The sequence below is a fragment of the Terrapene carolina genome, unplaced genomic scaffold (assembly GCF_002925995.2).
Source record: "Terrapene carolina triunguis isolate 2854851 unplaced genomic scaffold, T_m_triunguis-2.0 Scaffold23, whole genome shotgun sequence".
NCBI lineage: Eukaryota > Metazoa > Chordata > Testudines > Emydidae > Terrapene > Terrapene triunguis.
In genome coordinates, this window is record NW_020664374.1 from 29701689 (window position 1) to 29726155 (window position 24467).

Sequence of the window (24467 nt, forward strand, 5' to 3'; positions counted from 1 at the left end):
GACAAACAATAGTTCAGGGGCTCAGGTCCTTGCAGCAGGAGCTGAGCACTTTGGGGCAGTCCTGGCCTTAGGCAGGGAGGAGGAGAGACTGCCACCCGGCGTGGGGTGGCAGGGGGGAACACAGGCCCACCCACTCCACTGTGTTCCAGCCCGGGGCCCTATCCGCAGCAGTCCGTCTGCCACGGGGTCAGTGGGGATCCTGACCGCAACACACTGACATCGGTTCGGGGTCTGCTATCCCCGGGCTACTTCCCATCTCCTCCTCCTCCATAGGTACCTGCTCATCGCTGGGCTCGGCAGCGGGGTCCCACACCATGGGCTCCTCGGCTTGCTGAGGGCTGTCTAGGTCGGGCCGCTCCTCCGGTCTCGGGTCAGGGGGCCGCTCGGGCCGCTCCTCGGGGTACCGCGCTCGGGGCAGGCTCGGCCAGTCTGCCTCGGGGTACCTGGCTCTGGGGAGGCTCGGCCAGTCCGCCTCGGGGTACCTGGCTCTGGGGAGGCTCGGTCCGTCGGCGTCAGGGTACCTGGCTCTGGGGAGGCTCGGTCTCGCAGGAGCCCGAGCAGGAGCGTCTGTCCTCTCCGGCCGCTCGGCTCCAACTGAGTGCTGGGGCCTGGCTTTTATACTTCCTGTCCCGCCCCTTGACTTCCGGGTGGCGGGAACAGGTGGCGGTGGCTCCACCCACTTGGGTGCCTGTTCTGGTTCCTCTCTCTCTGGGGCCGTCGGGAGCCAGGCCGCCTCACTATAGTCCAATTCAGAATTAAGAGATGTGTTTTCCCCAGATGAAAACGAGGGGAACGTCTCAGTATCATCACCATCCGAAGAGGCATTAGCCTTTCATGAGTTACTATCTCAAATGTGGAAGGTGTTAGATATTCCTTCTGTTTTTGTGGAGAAATCATCACATCCTATCTTTGATATTTTCATGGCAGCAGCTAGTCAATAAGTCATTCTTCCCTTGTTAGAGGGATTGTTCAGCAAGTAAAGGCAGCCTCTATGTAAGAAGGAAGACAAATTATATAAATATATAAGGACTTGCTGTGTTTCATACTCATCTGCCTCCCAAGTCATTGGTGGTCAAAGCAACACTTCACAGCCCAAACTCACTCTACTCCATCATCTAAGGAAGGGAAGAGGCTAGATGTGTTAGGAAGAAAAATATTTTCTTCAGCTACATTTTTAAATGGGCAAATCCAAGTATGAAGCTGCCATGGCAAGGTACCAATACCATCTCTGGAGCAAAATGTCCTTTCTCCTTAATGCACTTCCAGAGGAAATGGAAAATTTATCAAGTGCTATTTTGACTGAAGGATTGAATGTTGCTGCGCAAGTTGAGAATGACTTTTGACTCCTCAGATACTTCAGCAAATCACTTTGGTTGTTTCAGTAAGGAGACATGCATGGTTAAGATCAATGTGACTCCCTCATGAGACAAACATGAGGCTTGAGGACCTTCCATTTGAAGAAGAAAGTCTGTTTAGTATTCAGACTTATGAAGTACTAGAGAAGATGAAAAATGTAAGATCTACTGCTAGATTTTTAGGTTTCTTTAATACAGGGAAGAGGCCACATTCAGTTGCATTACACAAGTATCAGAGGTATTACCCTCCTTCATCTTTTACTTCATTATGATTATCAGAGACGGGCATATCATTTCCAGTCTCAACATACACCTCTACCCCGATATAATGCTGTCCTCGGGAGCCAAAAAATCTTACCGCGTTATAGGTGAAACCTCATTATATCGAACTTGCTTTGATCCACCGGAGTGCGCAGCCCCGCCCCCCCGGAGCGCTGCTTTACCGCGTTATATCCAAATTCGTGTTATATCAGGTCACGTTATATCGGGGTAGAGGTGTAATTATAACCCATAAAGAAATTTAAAACACACAATAATAAATGGAAAGTTTTATCTTCTTTGTTCTCTACAGTTCCTCCAAGACATCAGATTTGACATGAGGACACAGAGTTTAAGCCAGTCCACTTAGACATTGTTTATCCACAGTTTGGGGACCGGTTAGAGGGTACACTTTTCAATCCTTCTAAAACATCAGTAATTCTAACCATGCATACATGTACCTTACGATGGGGAGCCCATATGAACAATGAATTGTTGGTCAGAGATCACTGGTCATCAAAGGAAAGGAATATACACATCAATATTTTAGTACTGAGAGTAATTAGACTAGCTCTAAGGTCTTTTCTACCTCAGCTCAAAAACAAACTAGATCAGGTAGTAACAGACAATAAGGCATGGTTATATTATCTAAACAAGCAAGGGAGGACTCACTCTGTGAAATTATGTAGGGAGGCCAAGAGTCTTTAGGAGTACTGGATAGAACACAATATTAATCCAGTAACAATTCACATAGCAGGGGAATAGAACACCCTTGCAGGTCATATGAGTAGGTCTTCGGGTCAGATGCACTAATGGTCCTTGAAAGACAAAGTAGTGAATCACTTCTTCAGTTTATAGTGGAACCCAATAATAGACCTGCTTGCATCCAGCAACAACAGGAAATGTGAGAGATATTGTTCCAGGGCAGGTAGAGACAAAGAATCAATATCGGATGCTTTTCTAATACACTTGGGTCAGGGTTTAATATATGCTTTCCCCCCATTTTCACTCATTCAAAGAATGATAAGATAAGACAGGACAAAGTCAGGATGATTTTAATAGCACCGGCATGCCCCAGACACCAGTGGTATCTGGATTTGATACATATATCAGAAGGATTAGTGGAACCTTTACTGCTGACACTGGATTTGTTGACGCAACAAACGGAAAGTCGACCATCCGAACCTTCAGTCTCTTCAATTGATTGCATGGGGAATAAACCTTTAGATGGGCTAGAATAAAGTCTTTCATTAGAAGTACAAAATGTACTGTCCAATTCTAGAAAATAATACACATGACAGTGTGCTATAGTCTTAAATGGAAAAGAAGTTCTTCGAGTGCTTGTTCATGTCGATTCCAATCAGGTTTGTGCGTGTGCACATGCACGATGGCTGGAAGATTTTTCCCTTAGCAGCATCCGTCGGGTTGGCTTGGGTGCCCCCTGGAGTCATGCCGTCATGGCGCTTAATATATAGTCTTGCCGACCCACAACCCCTTCAGTTTCTTCCTACCGCCAGTGATGGTGGCTGGAACTTCCCTTGGCTCTTGCTCAGCAAGTTTTCTCTTCTATTCTGTGTATATAGTTAGATAGTTCCTAGTAGTACTCCAGTTAATAGTTTAGTATAGTAGTTGGGGGTCTCCCCCTTCCCCCCACTCTAGCCCCGGCGTCGTCACATGCCATGGTTCCCAGGCTTTAAGGACTGCATGGCTTGCGCCAAGCGCATGCCAAAGAGTGACCCGCACTCGTCGTGTTTTTGGGGCCTGGGGGAGACCCATCAGCAAGATCGTTGTAAAATCTGCCGCGAGTTCCGCCCGAGAATACTTAAAGAAAGGGAACAGCAGCTGAAGGTGATCCTCATGGAGGCAGCCTTATGCCCCCACTCCAACCCGGGCTCGAGAGACCTGACACCTACGATATCGTCCTCGACGCGGAGCGCCCCGGCGCCTTTGGCGCTGAGGAAGGACTCCTCCAGGGACACCCCTCATGGGGCCCATCTGATAGTAGGCACCACTCCCACTCTCCGGTGCCTCAATAGAAGAAAAAGCCGGATGACCGTTCTCCTCTGGCTAAGCCTCGAGACGTGCGACCCCAGGTGGGCCACTCCTCAGCATCTCCTTCCAGGGCCATGTCGACTCCTATCCAGGTGAGGCAGTCAAGTCCGGCCCCAGCTTGATCACCGGAGCCTACGCAGCAGCTCCAACTCCCGTCCACGCCGGAAGCATACCAGGCTGCCAGAGATCTCCTCCACCTCACGGCACCGCCCTCGCCTGCCAGGGAGGAACCCTCAGCGCCGACGGAGCCCCGTCCTCCAGTGCACTCTAAGGGAAAGCCGGCTATGATGTCGAGGCGCTCCCCTTCGCCTTGTCCATCGGCGCCTACACGTTCCGACAGAGAGCCTTCCCGCTCCCCGAGCTCTTGACGTTTGAGGCACCAAGAATCGGCTCCTCTGTGGTCTTCAGTGTCTGAGACCTCGGAGTCAGAGCCCGACTCCTATCGCTTGAGTAGGAGCAGAAGCTGTAGAGCGAGGTCAGGCAGAGACAGAAGGGAGCATCAGGCGTGGCCGCCTCAGTGGCCGTTCAGGACTCCCTGGGCTTATCACCAGGGCCAGGGAGGAACTCAGGGCCCACGCTGAGTGACATCTTCAGTGGCCTCCGCCACTTTCGTGCCACCTTCCGCCGTGCATCCGCCCCGGCACTTATGGTCCCGACGCATTTGCCTCCGGCCCCATCATTGACTCCGGCACTGTGCTCGGCTCCGACTTCGGCACCCGTCTCCCATGCCTGCACCGTGGTTGACGTTGACCTCGATGCAGGCACCTACGGCCCTGGTGCCAATGTCGGCACCGGGCCCCCTGACCCCGGCGGTTCCTGTGAGTGTGCCAACGCAGCTCCCTCCGGTCAGACTGATGCTGACGCCGACATTTGCTACATCGGCACCACCTCCTCCAATGCTGCCCCGGGAGTCACGTGACCCCTCCGGGGCACATGGTAGGGAACTTCCACTACCAGCACACACTTCCTCCTCGTCGTTGCCGGACGAAGCATTGGCAGGGACGTCCATAGCTCCAGTGTTAGAGGACAGAGTTCTACAGCAGTTGCTCCGCAGGGCTGCCCAAGGTCTGGGCATCAAGGCCAAGGAGGTGGTAAAGGACATGGATCCCATGGTGGACATCCTAGCACCCTCAGGGCCTTCACAGATAGCGTTACCCCTCATAAAGATGGTGGTGGACACCACTAAGGCCCTGTGGCAGATGCCGGCATCCCTGCCACCCACTGCCAAACGTAATAAGCGACAGTATTTCATCCCCTCCAGAGGCTTTGAGCATCTCTACTCTCATCCGCCTCCGGACTCGCTAGTGGTCGATGCGGCTAACCAGCGGGAGAGACAAGGTTTCCAAGGTCCTTCCCCAAAGAATAGGGATGCTAAATGCCTGGACCTCGTAGGTAGAAAGGTCTACTCCACTGGTGGTTTGCAAGTAGAGTGACCAGATCACCCAGGTCAAATATCGGGACAGGGGGGGGGGAGGGGCAGAGGGGGAAAAAAACGGCGGCAGAGCAAAAAAACCAAAACAACCCCCACCCTCCTCCCTCCGCAAGCGCTGGAGGGAGGCCTGGGAGACGCAGGGGGAGCGTGGGGCCGGGGTGAGTGAGTCCGGCCTGGCCCCGAGCGCAGGCAGGACTCGGGTGGTACCTGGAGGGAGAGTAGGGGGGCGGCCCACGGGGCCAGGCGGCGGCTGTTCTCCCCACCTGGGCAGTGGGACTCGGGAGCAGCCACTGCTGCAGCTCCCACTGCCATGGGGGGAGGAAGCGGCCAAGCACGTGGCGCTTGGCGGCTGCGGCTCTGGCGCCCGCGAACCCCCCGAGTCTGGGCCTGCTGCGGCGACCCAGCGCGCACGCTGCGCTTGCCCAGCCCCTGGCCAGTCGCGTCTGGGCTGCCTGCCCAGCTGGTGCAATCCCGCGGGCGGCCCCGGAGTGGGGGCAGCAGGCCCCAGCCCTCCCATCCTGCTCGGGTCCCACTGGGGAATGAACGGGGCTGCCGATGCCGCCGCCCGTGGAATTGCACCAGCTGGGCAGCCAGCCCAGACACGGCTGGCCAGGGGCTGGGCACAGCGTGTGCGCTGGGTCCCTGCAGCAGGCCTGGGCTCGGGGGGTTCGGGTCCGGGCGCCAGAGCCGCAGCCATCGAGCGCCACGTGCTTGGCCGCTTCCTCCCGCAGCGGCAGTGGGAGCTGCAGCAGCGGCTGCTCCCGACTCCCGCTGCCCAGGTGGGGAGAACAGCCGCCGCCTGGCCCCGCGGGCCGCCCCCCTACTCTCCTTCCAGGTACCGCGCGAGTCCTGCCTGCGCTTGGGGCGAGGCCGGACTCACACTCACCCCGGCCCCGCGCTCCCCTGCGTCTTCCGGGCCTCCCTCCAGCGCTTGCGGAGGGAGAAGGAATGGGGTGCTTGGGGAAGAGGCAGGGATTTGGGGAGGGAGCCAATGGGGCAGTGAGGGGGCGGGGATTTGGGGAGGGATCCAATTGGGGAAGGTGGGGGCGGAGTCGGGGCGGGGGGGGGGGGGGCAGCCCTTCCGGACTCCGGAGCCTTTGCTTGTTTGTCCAGTGTCCCGACCTAACATTGGTCGGGACGCGGGACAAACAAGCAAATATCGGGACAGTCCTGATAAAATCGGGACGTCTGGTCACCCTATTTGCAACTCCGTATCGCTAACCAGCAGGCCATTGTGAACAGGTACTCTTATAACACCTGTGCTTCAATGGCGAAGTTCATGGAGCTCGTCCCTTCGGACTCTCGGTCAGAGTTCACCGCCTTGGTGGAAGAAGGGAAATTGGTCTCCCACTCTTCATTGCAGGCAGCTTTAGATGCTGCAGATGCTGCCACAAGAGTCATGGCGACAGGGGTGGCTATGCGGTGGGGGGCCTGGTTGCAAGTCTCAGGGTTACCCTACGATTCAGTACCTCCCGTTTGAGGGTGAGACTCCGTTTTCAGAGAAAATGGACAAACGGCTTCACATCCTAAAAGATTCCCGAGCCACCCTCAGATCCTTGGGCTTGCATACCCCCGCCACACAGCAGACACTTCCGCCCACAACCTCCTCAAATGTTCCAGCAGCAGAACCGCCAGGACAATTCTAGGAGGAGGAACCGGAGCAGTAGGAGAAGGCAACATCCCTCCGCTAATTAGACTAGCCCAAACTGCCCTCTGGCCCTAAACCAGCCTTTTGAAGGTGTGGTCGAGGATGGCGCACCAGATCAGAGACTAGATCTACCCCGCCTTACCTTTTCCTCCCGACTATCCCCTTTCTACCATGCATGGTTCCGTATAACTTCAGACCTCTGGGTGCTTTGCATGGTAGAGAGGGGATACTACATCCAATTCTGTGCCCTTCCACCCCCCTTCCCCATCCCTCTTCCCCATCCCTCTTCAGGGACCCTTCTCACGAGCAACTTCTCATTCAGGAGGTGCAATCACTCCTAGCACTGGGGACGGTGGAGGAGGTTCCACTGGAGCACAGAGGCAAGGGTTTTTATTCCCATCATTTCCTAATACCAAGGCCAAAGGCAGCCTCAAGCCTATCCTGGACCTGCGTGGCCTCAATAAGTTCATGAGGAAACTCTGGTTCCGCATGGTCTCCCTGACCTCCATTATCCTTTCACTGGATCCAGCAGAATGGTATGCTGCCCTCAACTTGAAGGACGCATATTTTCACATAGCAATCGTGCACAACCACAGAAAGTTCCTCAGGTTTGTGGTCAATGGTTCCCATTACCAATTTACTGTCCTCCCTTTCGGCCAGTCAGCAGCACTTCGAATATTCCCCAAGTGCATGGCAGTCATCGCCACCTTTCTGCGGAGACATCAGGTACAGGTGTTCCCATACCTCGATGACTGGCTGATCAAAGGCCGATCCAAGGCTCAGGTGGAAGCTCAGGTGGCATTCATCAGAGCCACCTTCGAGAATCTGGGCCTACTACTGAACGAGGCGAAATCGACTCTGTCCCCAGTCCAGAGGATAGAGTTCATAGGGGCGGTTCTGGACTCAACCCAAGCCAGAGCATTTCTTCCGCAGGTGAGATTCCAGGCTGTCGATGCCATGATCCAGGGACTCAGGCAGTTCCCCACCACCACCGCGAGAAATTGTGTCAGACTTCTTGGCCACATGGCGGCCTGTACGTACTTGGTTTGGCACGCCAGACTCAGGCTTCGGCCACTTCAGTTGTGGCTTGTGTCAGTATACAGACCTGCCAGGGACAGCTTGGACAGGATCGTGACCCTGCCTCGCCCTATCCTCGACTTGCTCCTGTGGTGGACGGACGCTCAGCAGGTGTGCTCAGGAGTCTCCTTCGTTGCCCCACAACCATCCCTAGCGTTAGTGATGGACGCGTCAGATTTGGGGTAGGGAGCTCATCTGGGTGACCACAGGACTCAGGGCCTCTGGTCACAGACAGATCTCCGGCTTCATATCAATGTCAGGGAGTCAGGGCGGTACGCCTAGCGTGTCAGTCATTCCGCCTGTATCTAACAGGTCAATGTATATCGGTCATGACAGACAATATGACCGCGATGTTCTGTATCAACAAACGGGGTGCACGCTCCTCTCCCCTGAGCCAGGAAGCCCTCAGGTTATGGGACTTTTGTATATAGCACTCAGTCGATCTATAGGCGTCGTACCTTCCAGGGTCCAGAACGAGCTGGCGGACCGCCTCAGCAGGTCTTTTCACAGCCACGAGTGGTCCTTTCACCAGGACGTCGCATCTTCGTTCTTCCAGAGGTGGGGCTGTTCCCTGATCGACCTCTTTGCCACGCGACGCAACAGGAAGTGTCAGCAGTTCTGCTCCTTCCAGAATCACAGTCTGGGCTCCACAGCGGACGCATTCCTCCTCCATTGGGGGGACCGCTTCTATATGCCTTCCCACCCATACCACTCATCCACAAGGTCCTGCTCAAGATCCGCAGAGACCGGGCTCGGGTCATTCTCATAGCACCAGCCTGGCCCCGCCAGCATTGGTACACGTCTTTCCTAGACATGTCAGTGGGAGCCCCGATTACCCTGCAACTCTTCCCGGACCTTCTCATGCAGGATCACGGGCGGCTCCAGCAACCAGACCTGCAGTCGCTGCATCTCACAGCCTAGAGGCTCCATGGCTGAATCTGTTTGAGCTTTTCTGTTCAGAACAAGTCAGACAGGTTCTCTTGGGCAGTAGGAAACCCTCCACTAGGGCCACATACCTGGCCAAGTGGAAGAGATTTTCAATCTGGTCAGCTCAGCGCGACTTTTCCCCGTCGCTAGCCTCAGTGCCTCAGATTTTGGATTATCTTTTCCACCTAAAGCAGGAAGGTCTCTCCTTGTCTTCTATAAGAGTACACCTGGCTTTCATCTCGACTTTCCATCTGGGGGTACAGGTCCGCTCGGTTTTCGCTAACCCCCTGGTCAGTCGCTTCCTGAAGGGCCTCAACAGGTTGTACCTGCATGTCTGCCAACCGGTTCCTGCTTGGGACCTTAATTTGGTCCTCTCTAGGCTCATGGGGCATCCCTTTGAGCTTCTAGCAACATGCTCCCTGCTCTACCTCTCCTGGTGGCGATAACTTCAGCCCAAAGGGGCAGCTCAGGGCTCTAACGTCCGAGCCGCCCTACACCGTGTTTTTTAAGGACAAGGTTCAGCTAAGGCCCCATTTGGCCTTCCTCTCAAAGGTGGTATCGCAGTTCCACATCAACCAGGACATTTTCCTCCCGGTTTTCTACCCCAAGCCTCATGCGAGTAGCAGGGAGCATAGGCTCCACACTCTCGACGTCTTTAGAGCGCTGGCCTTTTACATTGAGAGAACGAAACCGTTCAGGAAGTCGATACAGCTCTTTGTCACATTAGTGGACAGGATGAAGGGCCAGCCTGTTTCGACACAGCACATTTCATCATGGATTGTGGCCTGCATTACCGAGTGCTACAATCTATCAGGAATCCCAGCGCCCTGATAACGGCACACTCTACAAGAGCGCAAGCTTCATCAACAGCTTTCCTGGCTCAAGTCCCCACCCAGGAAATCTGCAGGGCGGCGACATGGTCATCGATACACACTTTCACCGCACATTATGCAATTACTAGGCCAGGCAGAGACGATGCGGCCTTTGGTAGAGCAGTACTCCAGTCAGTGGACAGCTTCGACCCCCCCCTCCTAAATTTGCTTGGGAGTCACCTGATTGGAATTGACATGAACAAGCACTCGAAGAAGAAAAAACGGTTATTCACCTTCTTGTAACTGTTCTTCGAAATGTGTTGTTCATATCCATTCCAATACCCACCCTCCTACTCCTCTGTCGGAGTAGCCGGCAAGAAGGAACCAAAGGGGTGGCAGGTTGGCCGGGCTATATATTAGGCGCCATGAGGGCGTGACTCCAGGGGGCGCCCAGGCCGAACTGACGGATGCTGTTAAGGGAAAAATCTTTCAGCCATCGTGCATGTGCACACAACTGATTGGAATGGACATGAACAACACATCTCGAAAAACAACAGTTACGAGAAGGTGAGTAACCGTGTTTTTTGTGTGTGTGTGTTTTATTGTGGATTCCCTTGAATAATGTGGATCCTTATACGGTACCAATTAATTATATATTAGAGTATTTATTGTATCTTAAGAAGACATCTTTTTCATTATCTTCAGTTAAGGTTCATCTCTCAGCCATATCAGCATATCATGTACCTGCAGAAGGAAAATCAATTTTTACTAATGGAACAATTAAGAGGTTTTTAAAGGGCCTTAATTTGTATCCTCCAATAAGAATTCCTATGCCCTCCTGTGATCTGAATGTAGTACTAACACAAATAATAAGACCTCCCTTTTAACAGCACTGGGGAGCGGTTCTTTATTTCATCTATCTGTAAAAACATTGTTTTTGGTAGCAATCACTTCCATCACACAAAAATGAATTGCCTGCATTAATGGCTGATCCATCATTGACTGTGTTTCATAAGGATAAAGAGGTTTTTTGCACTCATCCCAAGTTGTTACCAAAAGTAGTCTCTGATTTTCCCATAAATCAATCTGTAATTTTACCGTTTTTTCTCCAAACCCCATACTCACGATGGGGAAGCTAAATTATACCCATTAGCTCTGAGGAGAACATTTATTTTTTTATTTAGACATACCAAGACTAACCAATTTAGACAGTCTTCAAGGCTATTTGATATTTATGAAGCTCATAAATCCATTCCTTGAGACATCAGAACTTATGCAGCTAGATCCAAGTCAGCTTGCATGGCTTTCTCTAGTCAAATTCCTCTGAGAGAGATATGTAGAGCAGCAACCTGGAGGTCTGTTCACACTTTTACTAAACATTATTCTTTAGACTTGGCATCTAGATCAGATGCATAGATTGGCAGGGCAGTCCTGCATTCCTTGTTTAACTAGAACTCCAGGTCCCACCATCCTGGGTCAGAGATTGCCTATTAATCTACCCCGTGTGTGGGGATATGTAGAGGACACCTGAAGGAAGAAATTTGTTTCTTACCTGTAACTGAGGTTCTTTGAGCTGGATTCTGCATATTCCCACTCCCTATCCATCTTTCCCCGCTACCATGGAGTCCTACCTACCAAAGGGCCTGGATCGTGGGGGAAGGAATCAAGGCAGTGGAGCATCATGCTTCTTTTAAACCCTTGTGCTAGAGCATCCGGACTTCACTGGGGGCGGGGAGGTGATGGCAAGGAAGGTGTGTGGACGTTCCTTCGACTACTGCTAGTAGAATTTTACCATTCAGGCTGCACTGGTTGGAACATCCCATGAGTGGGAATATGCAGAGTCCATCTCAAAGAACCTCAGTTACAGGTCAGTAACTGTCATTTTTCAGGTTTTGATTTTTACAGTCAGATCATAAGAAAAGAATCCATTAGTACTGGATCATTCCTTTTACATATTAGTAACCAAATCTATTCATGCCAACTTCTTCCATTAAAAATCTCCATTTATTGCCGTATAAATAAGGGAAAGCTTAACGCCTTTGGCTAAAATAAGCTCCTGTCTAAAACTCTAGCCAAAATTTTAACCCAAACTTTGAGGTTTGAAAAAATTTTGCTAACTTTTTTGGGTTGCATTTCTATGTGCCTTCACCTTACTTAATTTCAGTCTGGGCCAGAAGCAGCACTACTGAAATACCACAAAAAGATTATTTCCTGTATGATTGACTCAATATAAAGAATAGGCAATCTCACAGTAACAGACTTTTTTGATGTCCAGACCAATTAAATTCAGATATTGCCAAACTTTTGGTTGTTTAATGAAGCTTAACTGAAACTCCCAGGATGTAATTCTCCTGACACCCTGATGTAAATTTGAAGTAATTCCCCTGAACTCAGTGCAAAACTGATGCAAGTGAGAAATATGGAGGTGCCTAGTAGCAACTATATTGGGTATTAAAATGAGCTTAAAATGGGGCATAGATTTCTATTTTTCTCCACAAGAAGTTGACCTTTATGCCCTTTGAATTTTCTGTGTAGATTTGTTTGGTTTCTCTTTATAAATTTGTAATATGAAGTCTTACAATTTGTGCTCTGTCAAATTTTTCCTTGACAGACCTAAATTTTCAATGTTCAATAATATATCTTTAAAATGATGGTATATCCACCCAAAGTTTGGCAGAGAGGTAGACTCTGAGGACATCTGGTGCAAAGGGGTTTTTGCTTGTTTGTTTTTTAAATTGGATTTGGGATAATTTTTAGGAGAATAACTGAAAGTGTAGATGCTGTGCATGCAAGCCTTATTGGTTGCACAAAAAACTTTTTCCATCTGACGCTTTTCTGTCAGAATGTATGCTACAGTAAAGAAGAGTTCACGTGCAGCTGCTGACAGAGAAAATATTCTCAGTTATCAGCTGCACATCTACCCTCAAGGAGACTCAAAGAACTTGGCTTGTTTGGCCTAACCAAAAGAAGGCTGAGGGGAGATATGATTGCTCTCTATAAATATATCAGAGGGATAAATACCAGGGAAAGAGAGGAATTATTTAAGCTCAGTACCAATGTGGACACAAGAACAAATGGATATAAACTGGCCATCAGGAAGTTTAGACTTGAAATTAGATGAAGGTTTCTAACCATCAGAGGAGTGAAGTTCTGGAATAGCCTTCCAAGGGGAGCAGTGGAGGCAAAAGACCTATCTGACTTCAAGACTAAGCTTGATAAGTTTATGGAAGGGATGGTATGATGGATGGCCTAATTCTGGAAATTAATTGATCTTTGACTATTAGCGGTAAATATGATTGGCAGATTGGCAGAGGCCCTGGGGGTTTTTCACCTTCCTCTGCAGCGTGGGGCACGGGTCACTTGCTGGAGGATTCTCTGCACCTTGAAGTCTTTAAATCACAAGTTGAGGACTTCAATAGCTCAGACGTAGGTCAGGGGTTTGTTACAGGAGTGGGTGGATGAAATTCTGTGGCCTGCATTGTGCAGGATGTCAGACTAGAAGATCATAATGGTCCCTTCTGACCTTAAAGTCTCTGAGTCTTCTGACTTACTCGCTTATTTAGGTATATACATAAACTAGGAAGCTAACACACAAACTTCTTTGTGAAGTAGTTTTTGTACTACAATTTTAGCACAAACACACTACACCCCACAAGTTTGTCTGCCCCCTAGTGGGGCCAGCCTTCCATTGGACCCTTTTAACCTTCCTTTTACAAACAGCCCTTTGCCAAAAACTGTCTCCTATCACAACCAATTACTACATCAAACATTTACGACTGCTAGTGCAGAGAAAAAAAATATCGGATAAGGGCTGTGTTCAGAAAAGGGAGGTAGAGTTAAAGGTGTAGACTATGGTGTACTGTAGTTATGGTTATGGTATGTTGTGTGCTTGTGGGTGGAGGAGTAGCGAGAATGTACTGCTAGGTGGCTTAACTTTTAATTCCCTTGCTTTTCTGGATATGTGTCACACATGCAGTGTATGTAGCAATTCTAACTGCTTCATAATAAAGTTTTGTGTTTTCATAGAAGCAGTCTTTAGATTTCTTGAGGCTCTTTTCCACTAGTTTCTCTTATGAAGATCTCCAGAAGCCACTTGTTATCTCTGTAGCTTTTATGTGAATGAAATGAAAGAGTATCTTCGGCACATATTACTATCTGAAGTGAGCAAAATTTAGTCCTTTTTAAAGCCATCCTGTTTAATGATTATTTTAGTTATAGATCCTATTGCTATTTATCATTTTCTCTGCAATAGAAAGCCAATCCATTTTAATTTATATATAGCTTTGTTTTTCAAATGAGATTAATTTCCTGGTATAGTACCATATTATAGCACCCGAAATAAAATCAATGTTAGAAGAGATCTCCTATAATATTAAATAAATAAAATCACATCTCTGTTTCAAGAGCAGGCACTCAGACTAAATGATTCTACTCTGTTGTTTTGTTTCATTGTTGTGGTAGTGATTTTGTTGTTGTCTGATAACAATATGCCTACTCATGTTCTTATTAACCAGAGGATTCTAGTCCACTTTCATCTGTAAATAATATTCTTTCCCAAGAATGGTAGATCTTATATTTATTCATACTATAGATATATGAATTTAAGTTTTTAATTTTATATAAGGTAGTCTGTCTTATTTTGAGAAGTCCAACTATTACCTGACCTTTTAATTTCGATCAATAGGTTTTTTCAGCCATACTAATATGGTTGTTAGGTGTTCTACAAAGCCCTTTGAGGCACACAAACTGTGTAGAAGCTAACCTGCCTCTAGACATTCATGAGGGGTCTCAAACACCCTAAGAATGCCCTGTGCACTGAGCATGCTCAGCACGTCACTATGCCTACTAAGAGAAATGAGCTACTCAGACTTGTGCAGGACCCAGCGTGGCAGATGAGCCACACAGAGAAATCCTGCATCCCTGTCTTTTCCTCCAGTGAGACATATGGAAACAAAGATTGGTGTGTGGGAGGTGGCTTTCCTCCAGGCTTCCCTTTCTATGTAATAGTGCTCCAGCAGGGAAAAAGTTTTTCTCAGATATCTCTCTTCCCCTAGTGGCACTGGTGCAAAGAAGGTTTCTCTGGGCTTACATTAAATGGAGAAGACCTATTAATAAAGTATTTTTCCATGGTGTTCCCCTGTCACCAGTAGTAGTAGTATAATAGTACATAGAGGCTTCAGTCAGGGACCAGGGCCCTATTGTGCTGGACACCTTACAAACACTCACAGAAAGACCATCTCTGCCCTGAAGAGGATACAACAGATATGAAAAGCACAGGATAAATTAAACCAGCCCCTGATGCATACTGTGCACTAGCAACCTGGTAATTCTCCTCTGACATGCATTGTGCCATGTCGTGGTGTATCTAACCTAGATTGTAAAATGGGACCAAATCCCATTCTCTATATAAAACCCCATACGTACCTATGCCACTATAATGTACACTTCAGTAATAATGACTCCTAACTGTTTGCTTAACCCTAGCTAGCATCCTTTCTTCTCTGTAGCATTCAACACATTTTCTTTCTTGGATTATACTTTGTATAATCCAATGGGACTTGAAGTCTCTCCACTGGTTTTAGTCTAGTTCCTCTGGTCTAATCCAGATTTTGCGGGGACTTCCCCTGTCAAAATTACACCATGCACAAAATTTTTGAAAGAAAAATTGTACAAACAATAATAAGCGTACAATGTTGTAGCTGGTTGGCTATAATATACTGTTATTACAATACCATTCCATCAACCTCATTGTCTTTCTCCAGGTTCCTCCTCAGAACTCAGTACTTCAATTTAGCCTTACACCACTAATTATCCACCCCTTTTCTCATGCCTCAGTTTATGCTAATTTAGATCACATTACAATATACCCACACACCACCACAGAACCATCATGGTGTGTAGTAAGCATAACTGTTCAATCAGGTTGCTTTTCTGTTGCATCCCTCCTCCTATTTGGTCTATACTTCATCTGCTTAGGCCCAAGTAGACATGTCTGCATATGGAGGTGCAGAATCAGGAATTTAGATTGTAATTTCCATCCTTAGGGTCATGGATATCAGTTTAACTGAGTCAAAGGGAGTCTCAGTTGGGAAGGGGTAATTTACATGCCAGGGAAGAAAGGAGTTAATCAGGAAAAGCAATTAACAAGAGGGTTTAGGAAGATATAGATTAAAGTTGTAGAGTCTGGTATGCTTGGGTAAGCATCCACTTATTCTGTAAGGCACTGGGGCGGGGCATAGGCGGTGTGTTCTACCAGTCACAGCTGGGCTGAAGTCTGTCCACTGGGGATGGTAGTTGCCGGCAGGAGTTGGAGGAGTCGCAAGAGCCAGGTTCCGTAAGCAAGGATCAGGGTCCGAGTTAGCCCGGGATCAGAGACCAGAGATAGAATCAGGAGGCAAGAGCCAGGATCAGAGTCAGGCTGGAGTCGGAGGCTGGAGATTGGAGACAGTATCATATTAGAATCAGGAGGCAGGAATCGGGGTCAGATTCAGGCTGGCATCAGAGACAGAGATCAGGAGATCAAGAAAAGTCTGGCATTACAGAAGGCCTATGTGTGGGGTTGCCCAGACAACTTCCTTGGGAAGGCCCGAGGGTTAAATAGGGTGCTTGGCCAATCAGAGGGCCACTGTCTTTCACTCTGGGTCTCTTAGGCAGCACTTCCTGTGGCAACTACTCTCCATAGTACTCCCTTGCTGTGTCTCTGCATGGCCTCATGGTGGCACTGTGGGGAATACTACCTGTCTCAGGCTCTGCAGACTGAAGTTATAGCTTTCATGTCTACATCTTATGCCCTCCTGTTATTTGTTTTCCCTTCTGCAACCCTCCCTTTTGGCCTCTAGGCCCTGGCTTTCTCACTGAGTAACTTAAATCTTGCTGCATCTTAAAGGGTTATAGAAAAAAATATTGTACTATATTTTTGGGAAATAATATATGACCATGTAATTAATAATAGTACCAAGGTTTTATATAGCACTTTTCATCAGTCAATCACAAAGTGCTTTGCAAAGGAGGTCAGTATCATCATCCCTCTTTTACAGAGAGGGAAACTGAGGCACAGAGATAAACTGATTTGTGCAAGGGTAACCAGCAGTTGAGTTGGAAATAGAATCAGGGTCTCTTGAGTCCCAGTCAAGTGCTCTGTCCACCAGACAACACTGCATAATACATACAAAAGGACAAGTTGTGCATGCAAGTCATCATTAGTTTGTGACTTAACTGGTTTTTAAATGATTAATTATTCAACTTCAGTGGTCTGATAAGGTAGATTTTTTTAAATGGACTGTCCTAATTTGTTTTTAAAACTGTTTGACACCATCACTAACAACTCTTTCCAGGCCAGGATCTACCTTTTTACCACCAGCCATTTTGTTGTTTGTTCTTTTCAGAAATGGTTCCAAGATTATTTTTTTTTAATAATGGAAGAAGATGTTTTTCACTCTCCTCTCATTCAAAAATGGCTGAAGCATTTTTACTCAAATTGTCCAGATAATTTTATTTTGAGGCAGAGTCTAGTCCTGGAAAATTTCAACCTAATATGTGAAAGTTTCAGAATGCTTTTAGTGACTGAAAACGGGATTATATTCTAGTGTGATTTTTGCAGTTTCTAGTTTTGGAAATGTAATGCTAATGCTTGCCAGTTAATTCTTGAAATCAGAAGACCCAGGGCTGTGGATCTCTGTAATACCTTAGAGAACTGTAATTGCAAAACATTCCCTTTTATTAATCCTGTTGTGTAACAATCTATTTTCATGTTACTGAGTCCATCGCACATTCTGGTCTATACACCAACGTTTAGTTTTCAACAATATTTTATTTTAATATAATAAAAATGGCAAAATAACACTTATAAAAATAAAATATTTTGTCTAAAATATAGGATTAGAATTAATGTATCCAGAACAATAAACTTTTATTGTTACTTTTAAAAACATAATTTAAAAAAAACTTGTCAAAAAAAACCAAACCCAGGGCATGTCAAGTTTCAACCCTTTGTCAATTACATCTGGGCCCAACCCTCCATTCCTCACTCAAATCAAGCTCCCACTGACATCATTTGGAGATTTGGATGTGCAAGGAATACAGGACCGCAAGCCCTATTTGGTTATAAACTTCCAAAAATTGGGGTCTGCCATGGACACTGTGACAAGATCATTAACTATAGTGCACAAAAACTGATAGTCTAGTAATTCTTGTTCACTGCCTGTTACTAATCTTTCAGGCTTGACAGCCATTTTGGCACAGGGGTTTGTCAGTGCCAGCTGTTGTAATGTAATGTTTTGATCTTTGTTAGTTTTAAATAGTATTACATTTTATTAAATGATGCCAACTTGCACGATATTGATCAGTTTTGTTCTGTATTATCACGCAGTAAAATGCATTAAAACTGTCTGTTTAGATATGAACAGATATTTTATTTCATTTTAAAAAATGATGTAGCAATTGTGAAATCAGTGATTTTGCCCACCTGATTTATATGGGCAAAAGCACTGATACTGTGACACGTGCTCTGTTTGCCTTGAGCTTCAGAACACTTGTATTATCACAATGTAGCTGGGCACCTGGCTTTTCCCTATGCAATTGTGAATCACACTAGTGTAGTTCAGAAGCAGATAAACCGTAGCAACCTCATTTACTGTGTGAGTGTATGTGAGAGGAGAGGCATGTATAAACATACTATATAATATTCCCCTTAAAGTCAGTTTGTTTCTTTTGATTTCAATGTACTAACATTTTTAGTATCACATTGATGTGAAAAAAATAAACTAAACTAAAGAGTAGCAATGTGATCAGAAATAAAAATCATATACCTTCCACTAGTATTTTATGAAATCAAACTTAGCTTCCTTTTTAGCAGTCAGTAATACCACATTGTTAGTATTTGGGGAATAAACGTGCTGTGACTGCCACTAAATACTGTTTACTGCAGTACATTTTATCAGTCGTACCAGACCGTGCATGCTGAGTGGAGAATGTGTACAGTGGAACACATTAATCAAATAAACATCAACAGTGTCGATAAAAAGCACAAAAAAGGAACTAACTCAAAAAAAGTATTGATTTTTCCCTCTCTCTTTTGCTTTCTTTGTGTGTTTGCACAGCTGATGGTGGCTCCTCATTCCACTACTGAAGTACCTGTTCAGTTCTGTCCTTCTGCCCTGGGAAGAGCCAATCACATGGCATCAATCACCTTCACATGCCCACAGGTATGATGCTATATTTAGTGTCCAAAGCACTATGAAATCAGATAATACAATATTTTCAAATATAGTTATAAATAAAAGTTTCAGTCCAAAGGACAATTTAAAATCAGATTTTTGGATCCTTAATCATACAGCCAGTGCAAAAATAATCGACTTAGATGCACATGATGAATAATTTGTTTTAGCCTTAGCTTTGCTCAGCTTTCAACATATCTACAATTTTAGATAGAATTAATGCTGTTGGTTGATGTGTAGAGAACTAGAATATGCATTAGTATTTCTAATTTGCTTAGTAATTACCAGGTTATCCCAAATTATTCATTACTGAAATAGTCTTCCTGCTCTGAAATTAACTTAATAGTTCCTTTTGTAAAGTATTATCACAAATAAGCCCCACATATTAATGTTTATCTTCATTTAAAATACTCATGTTCTTGAAAGAATTGTCATCCTTTGATTTAACTTGAAACTAATCTTCTTTATATTTGATGTGTTAAAAATTTTAGCATTTTTCCTTTGTGTTTCCTGAATCTTTAAAGAGAAGCAACTAAATGGAGAAGCATGAGTCATCTCCTTGACCTACTAGCTTACTAAAAATTGCAGCTGGAGACAAAGAGCAGAACTGATATTATGACACAAGTGCCATAATGTCAGCACATGAGTTGTGCTTGAGTGAAATGTTTGCTTTCCAAATGTATGTAATTTCCTCTCTTTGTTCTTGTTGGGCTGTCAAATATCCTAATGGGCTGTTGACTTGAAAATTACCTCAGTTGAATGCTAGGGAAATGTCTCTAGCATGATTCTCAGTAATACTGCAAAAGCAGAACTTGTCTCTTCTACAAGAAAAAAGGAGTAAGAAAGTGATGTAGCCCATTTTTTTTCTGATATCAGAATGCCTAGCGGACAGATTACCTGTAGGTGGTGGTTGCAAAGTATGCATTTTTAGAGTCCCCCTCCTCTTTAATATTTATTAAGAATAAAAGCAAGGAGCCAGCATTTCTGGTATAAGTGGTATATGACCAAGGACAGTTCAAGACGACAAAATGCCATTATCTTTTTCTGAATCCTAATAGCTCTCAGAACTCTGGTCTATACATTAAAAGTTTAATTCTTCATCAGATACAGAAGCAATAAAGCAAGTAAATAATTCACTTAAACCTTTCAGGAACAAATTGAGCCCTGACACTTGATTTTTCTCATCCAGTGCATCTCCTTTCAAATAATGGCAAATCTCCAAATTTTTATCTGCAGCTGAACTTTAATCAATATCTCATCCTTTCAGTTGCTTTGTCCAGGCCCTCTCAACCTTTTCAATCTGTTGCTCTTACCTTTGTAATTTTTTTCAATGCCCTTTTCATCCCTGAACCATATGGATCTTTCTTTTTTTTATTCTGTTCACTTTCACTGCTACACACCTTACCAAATTGATGCCAGACGATTCCAGGATGCTAATTATTGCATTTAAAAAGATATTATGTATTTGCACAAATCTAAGGTGGTTGTTTTCTAATATCTGAATCCTAGAACAACTTTTTAACCTAAAAAAATTTGCATTGATTTTCCTTTCTTGATTTCACTGATTAAATGCATCTGAACTGACACTGTAAACCATGCCATAGCTGTGTAACTAACTAATCTAAAATCAACTAATGACAGTAGTTATAGGATATACTTTAACTTTTTTGATTCTGCCTCTTCACTGAATTGAGAGAAGCTGCTATGGGCTGTTATATGCTTGATTTGTTTCTGGTTTAGAGCTGTGTGAAGAGCTCTTCAAAATAAAAATCCAAGTTTAGGTTTTAATCACTTTACTATAGTTTTTGAAACCTAAAATTAGCTTTGTTGGGATAGCACAACTGAAATGCCAGCTTGAATATAATGCATGCCCAGAGTGTTAATATATTTCTATCATCTTGTTCTCCTAGCATACCCGCAACATCCATATGTAATGGAGCGAGGCTAATAGTGCTAAGCAGCATAGGAGAGAAGCAGGGCTTTGCAATAGATCTTGTCAAATATTCTTTGCTTAGGGTTATTTTTTTAGTTCTTTCCTCCTGATATGCTGCAGTGGGCAGTGCATATTCTTCATCTGCATCCTGTTAGGTTTCCATTTCACATGCAAGCCAAACCTTTTCTTTTAACACTAGATTTTTTTTTTTGGTCTAATTTTTTACAAAATTGGCCTCTAATTTTGGATGCTTCATTTTTTTGGCTGCCCAACTTGAAACACCTTGAGGATGTTTTTTCTGAGGGTGCTCGGCACTTCGGAACATCAGGTCCAAAGTGTCTCCAGCTGGAAACACAAAAATAGAGGCAATAGAAAAATCTATGAAAACTTAGCCCTTTTCCTTCTAAGACAGCATGGTTTATCTTTAAACATTTCAAATTGAGTGAGCAAAATTGCAAAAATAGGACTAATGCAGGAAACTGATTTATTTTCTATCAGATACATCTTTATTAACAGCTAACTTTATAGACTACTCCCTCTGTACAGCTGCATTAAAAGGGTCCCTTCTCCTTTACTGATAGTTTAAGTAAACCTGGGGTATATATACCATGATAGCTAGTTTACCAGGCCTGGATTCACAGTAGAGCAGGACATCAATTACAATATCTAGTTTACCAGGCTTGGGTTCACATTACAGCTGGGCTAAACCAGCTGAGAAACGGTTAAATTGATGTATAGCACATCTGCTTCTCTAAATATATCATCTGCCAGAATTCAGGCTGTTGTGTCTCAGCTCCTTAGTGTGAGACTGGCAATACTCCTTCAACCTGTTGAAGATTTTTAGCCCCTTGGGCAGTGATGGAGCATGACACCCTAATGGATGTTGCATGTCACATGTTCATTATAACTGCTGCCTTTGGAACCTTCCAGTCAGTTTCTTCTGTGATTGCAAAGAAGCTCCCCCAAAAGCTGATCTGGCTACTCTCCCAAATTGCAACAAAATCTTTTTAATGATAATCCCTGCCTTCTTGTCAGAGTCTGAGAACGGTGTTCACAGATTTATAACTGAAACAGAGCTGTATTATATTTGTCAGCAATATCTAAGTAAATTTTGATTTCATCTTCATCATCACTTCCAGACAGTCCAATCTGATTCTACACCTGAGTTACCCCAGCTATTAAAGTTTTTCTACCTTATGATTTATTCTAAACTTGGCAGGAAGGAATTTTTTTATTTGCCTTTTCCTCCACCTTCATGTGGATATTTCGGTTTACGATGTGGGGATGAAGGGAAGTAGTTTACTAAATTCAAAGGAAATAGACTATATTCATTCTGGGTAGTGGAATTACACCAGGGATGAACTTGACCCGATGTGTCTAATAAAGCATTTATCTTTTAGGAATAGGAATACGGGAACTTCTGTACTGGATTAGACCAGTGGTCTATCTAATCCATTATGCTGTCTCTGAGAGTAGCCTGTATGAGGTGCACAATTGTGAAGTAACCTGACCACATAGGGGATTTTCTCCCAAACTTTTGTTATAATAATGGAAATTATGCCTTGGATTGGAAAGGGGATTTATATACCTTATTAAAGTGAAAACAAATCATTTTTTTATATTCTAATTTATGTAACTATGGATTTTCTTCACATCTATATATAAAGATCTAATCCTTTTTTGAATCCTACTAAATTCTTGGCCCCAATGATAATCTGTGACATTGGGTTCCACAGGTTAATTATGTCTTGTACAAAAAAACTTTCCTTTAATAAGCTTTAATTTTCTTTTTCTTTTCAATTTAATTGAATGTCCCATTGCTTATAAAGGATAAATAAGGGCACCCAATGTACCTTCTTTCTATATTGTGTGTAACTCCCAAGTCCCCTTTTATTTGTCTCCTCTCTAAACAGACCCAATCTTTTCAATTTCACTTTATATAAAATAGTTCCATGTGTTTGTCACCCCATTCCCCACTCTTTCTGTTATATCTTTATTCAGATAGAGTGTCCAGAACTAACCACAGTACTCCAGATCATGGTGTACCAGTGATTTATATTACAGTGTGATATTTTCATTCTTTATTTTCTATTCCATACCTTGTACATCCTTTACAATATTTTGGTTTTGTCCACCACTGCACATTAAGCAGTACTCATTGAGCTGTCCACAGTGAGGCCCATATCTTTATCCTGAGTGGTTATTGTACATTTAAAACACCATAATGTATATGTACAAATAACTCAAACAGTTCCTTGCAATAATTGTGAGATAATTATTGCATTTGTCAACAGTGAATTTCATCTGTCATCATGCTACCTATTCATGTAGCTTGGTTAGGTACTTAAGAAGTTCATGACTGTCTTCTCCAGTCTTGACTAATGTAAATAATTTTTTTGTCATCTGCAAATGTTGCCACCTTGCTATTCACCCCCTTTTCTAGTTAACTAATAAATATATTAAGCAGTACAGTTTCTAATACAAAAATAGACAGCATCCTGATGTTAACATTTTGTCGTGTGAAAAGTTGATCATTTACTCCTACTCTTTCTTTTTTTACCTCATAACTACTGAGTTGCATTAATAGGCTCAGGTGAGGGACTTTGCAAAGGTTTTTCAAAAATACAGATACATTATTTCATCTGCTTCTTTTTTTTATCCACGTATTTTGTTGACATACTCAAAGAATTTTCCTTTACGGAAGCAATGGTGATTTGTTTCTTTCTCTCGTCTCATGTTAATCTAGGCATTTTATAATTCTGTTTTTAATTATTTGTAACCATTTAGACATTGCAGAAGTATTGAGGTCTGTAACTGCCAGTTTCACCCCACTACCTTTTAAAAAAAAAGTTAGATACAACTATTGCCCTCAAGTCCCATTTTCATGAAATGGTGTATAATTTTGTTAACTCAGCCACTTCATTCTTAAGTTCCTTCAGAACTCTTGGACCATCCAGTCCTTTTGCTATTTAATTTCTCATTTTGTCTGGATCTTCTCTTTGTACACTTTGATCATTATCAGTGCTCAATCTTATTACTTGCAAAGAATAGGTCTGGTGCAGGTATCTCCCATAACATCCTATGTAATGAAGACTGATGCAAATAAATCATTTATCTGCAACATCTTTATCCTCCTTAATTGCTCTTTTGACTCCCTGTTCTCTTAGTCTTCATATTTGTTTTTATACGTGTATCTCTGGTCTTTAAAGTCCTTTCTGACGTTTAGTGTCACAGTGTTAGTTTTTTATGTGGTTCTTCTGTTATCCCTTATATATCAGTTATCTGTATTCTTCCTCTGGACTTCTTGCCACTATATTCACAATGTGTCCTTCTTTACATTAATCTTTTAGACCATTGGATCTATTTCTTCCAAGAGATCAATGATTAGAATAGATAAAAACTGAGCGTAAAGGGAGAAAAATAAAGAAAAAGTTGGACAATATTTCTTCCACTAGTATACAACCAAACCAACAGAAAATGAGAAACAAGTGAGCTTCAGTGAGATGTACAATGTTCAATGTGGAGGCTGTTTTTTTCCCCTAATATCAACATTTTTCTTTTGCCTACAGCTTAATGAGTGGATATTTCATCTGTCTGGGGTTGGCCTTATCCCTCAGCCAATGGAACCAGCTAGCATAAGTACTTGTATTGGTCGTCATTCTTCCATCATCATATCCTTCAAAAATCCTACCACTGAAGATATACTGGTAGATGTGCTGTTAACAGGTACAGACTCTTGCTTTAATAATTTCTGTTTG

At 44.5% G+C, this 24467-nt stretch overlaps 1 protein-coding gene across 1 annotated transcript in view; it reads right to left on the bottom strand.

Moving 5' to 3' along the window:
* Positions 1-24467, bottom strand: part of LOC113406192 (cilia- and flagella-associated protein 47-like) — a 691445-nt gene that overhangs the window by 186458 nt on the left and 480520 nt on the right. Inside the window, exon 53 of the mRNA XM_029910955.1 lies at positions 8659-8774. Coding sequence (XP_029766815.1) covers positions 8659-8774 — 116 coding nt within the window. The remainder of the gene's footprint in view (positions 1-8658; positions 8775-24467) is intronic.